At 45.1% G+C, this 3,353-nt stretch overlaps 1 protein-coding gene across 1 annotated transcript in view; it reads right to left on the reverse strand.

Annotated features, from left to right (window-relative positions):
* Window positions 1–890: 890 nt before the first annotated feature.
* PARP16 (poly(ADP-ribose) polymerase family member 16) overlaps window positions 891–3,353 on the reverse strand; it is an 8,045-nt gene continuing 5,582 nt past the window's right edge. The window contains exons 5-6 of the mRNA XM_025199607.1: window positions 1,852–1,990; window positions 891–1,613 (exon numbers count right to left, since the gene is read on the reverse strand). Coding sequence (XP_025055392.1) covers window positions 1,472–1,613; window positions 1,852–1,990 — 281 coding nt within the window. The 3' untranslated portion in view covers window positions 891–1,471. The remainder of the gene's footprint in view (window positions 1,614–1,851; window positions 1,991–3,353) is intronic.

Consider the following 3,353-nt stretch of genomic DNA (forward strand, 5'->3'; position numbering starts at 1 on the left):
GACCTTAAGTGTACTCCAAGTGTCATTACATGCGCAACAGAGTTCTTTTTTTGTTGTTGTTTTCAGTCTGTCATCTTTACGCATCCCTAGCTTTACATAAGGTTCAGACAGGGATGGATCCCCCCGTTGATGTTTAGAACAAGCTGCAAGAGACAACTTGCACAAACTTATAGGCTTTGTTTTCAAATACACCCTAGCAGTAAACTGGGATGCCCTAACTGTAACTTCAGTTCAAAGCAAAATGTGAATTGCTGTTTTCTGCATTTGCATTAAGCCCAAAACTCTGTCCTGGGAAATGGAACTGCCATAATTCTGAAAGGGGAAAACCAATCTTTCTGGTGAATTATGTAGACTGGAAAATACATTAGAGATGTGCATGTGGTGAGTTATCAAGAGAGAACCCAAAGGCAGATATTGCTTTGTCCTCACACAATTGGCAGGATTAACTTGGCTCTGTCATGTTCTAGTATTTTACAATATTGTGTTAAAAAATGTTGGGTGCATTCCCACTGCAGGTACTGCCATGTCATAAACAGATGCAGAAAAGGACTGAAGGCATGTATGTATGCGGAGAAGATCCCAGAGCATCGCGCAACTACCTTAGGCCATGGTACAAATACATGTGCCCAGTGGCTCTAGTGCCGCTGCGAGATCTGCCAGCAGTGTGAATCTGGCACAGACCTGCCCCTTCTCTCTCGCTGGCGTAGAAGAGGAGGTCTGACCTGAGATGTAGCAGATGACCTAATTCTGTGTTAATCCTAAACTTTAATTTTAACCTGCTGGACATACAGAGCAGCCCTTCAAATAACAGGCTGCTTGGGGTGAACAGTGATCTCATGCATTCAGTATCCATTATCTGCTTACTGTAAAGCATCTAGAACAACTTTCAGGTCCTTTCACTTGGGTGGCTATTTTATTTCGCAGTGTTTTTGTTACAATCACTGTGCCCAAATATTCCCCTCCACCCCTCCTGCATCATCACATGAGAAACTGTACTTTCCCTTCAGGAAATGCAGAGGGGGACTTCTCAATCAAACCGGTAAAACCTACTGCAAGTTACCTTGATGTGAGGTAAAGAGAGTTCTTCCTTCCCAGTGGACACGCATACACGCTACTCATCTATTTCTCTGGCAGACTTAAACATGTTTGAGAGCTCCCACACTGAAATTTTCACCAATTTTAAATACAAGTTTCTTGGAGTCCATAACTAAAATGTATTTTCAGAACAGTTCACTTACTTCACTACCCACAGGATGAGACTGGCAGTTCCCCTTTTTCTTACAGAACTCACTGGTTACTTGCAGAAACAAAACTATTTGAGAATAAACAGGGTGTCATGAAGGCAACGCAGTTGGAATACAACCAAAAAGCTCTAGGAACTCGCATTTCCAGAGCTTTGGTAGATGCAATAGGCTGCGACTCCCCATCAGTAAGGCACATGGTGAACATAATAGCATGTGATTCGGCTAGTTCATTCTTTGGAGTCAAACATTCTGTGCCAGTAGTAGAGGAACGCTGGCGAGTTGGTGGCACCTATCACCATTAGCAGCAGTAGATACAGCGTCATCAGTACAGCAAAGCGATGGTTGGAAAACCAAGATTGACTAGAAGGCCTGTAGAGTAGGTGGGGGGGAAGAAAAACCCAAGAATTAGATCAGATATCAGCCTGCCAATAAGATACGCACATCTTACGTTAAAATCTTGCAAACTATTTATATCAAGTATTACTTTTTCCCTTATTTGCTTTTCATGCACAGAAGCATGTCTTCATTTTGTACAGTTCTTGCATAAACGAGATCTGTGCATCTGGCCGCTCACATATGCTCATGACTTGGTAAGCAGGGTACTTACCTCCTGTGTTTCTGGGAATAGACTAATAAGTATTTAACTCGTAAAAGCTGATTATTTGTGACGACAAAGTATTTCTGCGGCACGTCGCCACCTTCACTGTTCTTGACTCTTGCTCGTTTTCTGTCTATTTCTTCTGAGTCTGCATGGGAAGAGAAGGTTTGCTTGGGAGTGAAAAAGAGAGCAAAACTGTGCATCCAAAATAATAGACTATTAGCAGCATAGGACTGGGACTTGAGTTCTGTACCTGGCTCTACCTCGTGGGTGTCAAACTTCATAGCCAGCCGGCTGCACTTCAACCTACTGAGTGGCTGCGGGGCCTGCATGGCCCATGGAGGAAATAGGAATTTGAGGGTGTGGCGAACAGGGGCATGGCCCAATGCCAAAATTGGAGGCACAGATCGCTGCTGGTGACCTGTGAACACCTGGGATGGGGAGGCATGAGTGACTGCTGCATTAATACCTGTAGCAGCTCTACTTGCTCTATTGCTGCTGCATCTGGGTTCAGGCTAGGGGAAGGCGGTTTGACATCCCACTTTGACTCCAAACTTTCTTAGTATATTTTAGCATTCCCATGGGCTCTTCAAGTTGCCTTAGGGGTATGCCAGCCCCTACCAATCATCCCTGCCATGGAGGGTATTTTGGATTAGACTGAGTTGGGGGAAGAGGCATTTTAGAATAGCAGGAAGCAAACCTGGACCGCAATACTGAGGAGTTGCAAACACCAAGAGGGACAGAGAAACCATACTAAAGGACCTAGAACTGCAGGCAGAAAGCAACCAAAGGAGATCCTGCTATAAGGGCACAGCCTTGCTGTGAGGTGAATATGTATAAATCCAGAATGTCTGTTCTCCTGCAGAGACCTTGGCGTGGATCCATCTCTGATCACGCATGAAATGAACCTGTGTCCTGGCACACATGTTGTGATAGTACTGAAACTGCCTAAAAGGAAACGGGCTGCTGTTCTGGGGTGCCTGTTAAAGTCAGCAGGGTCCATTCCTAGAATTATATCACTTGTTCTGTTTTGTGGAAAGCTTCCCACTCAAACTCTCACCGATTTTTTTTTTTTTTTTTTTTTTTTTTTTTTGACAGGTCATCCAGAAAAGGCACCCCCACGCCTCGATTTCGCAGAAGTTAATCTAGGACACGTTTTAATGTTAAACAACCACATGTTCGCACAACCTACGGCCCAAGCACTGCGCTTGCAGGGAGGCAGTTGGACGGGCCAAAGCTACCATGCAGCTGAGGATGGCATCCCAAGTTAAAGATAACAAGAAATTGTTTTTTAGATATATAGGGAGTAAAAGGAAGGCCCAGGGAGGAATAGGACCTCTACTAAAGGGGCAGAAGCAATTGGTGACGGACAGGGGGGGACAAGGCTGAACTCCTCAACGAGTTCTTTGCCTCAGTGTTCCTAAGCGAGGGGCAAGACAAGTCTCTCACTGGGATTGTGGAGAGGCAGCAGCAAGGCGCCAGACTGCCATGCGTAGACCCTGAGATGGTGC

The sequence above is a fragment of the Alligator sinensis genome, unplaced genomic scaffold (assembly GCF_000455745.1).
Source record: "Alligator sinensis unplaced genomic scaffold, ASM45574v1 scaffold210_2, whole genome shotgun sequence".
Lineage (NCBI taxonomy): Eukaryota > Metazoa > Chordata > Crocodylia > Alligatoridae > Alligator > Alligator sinensis.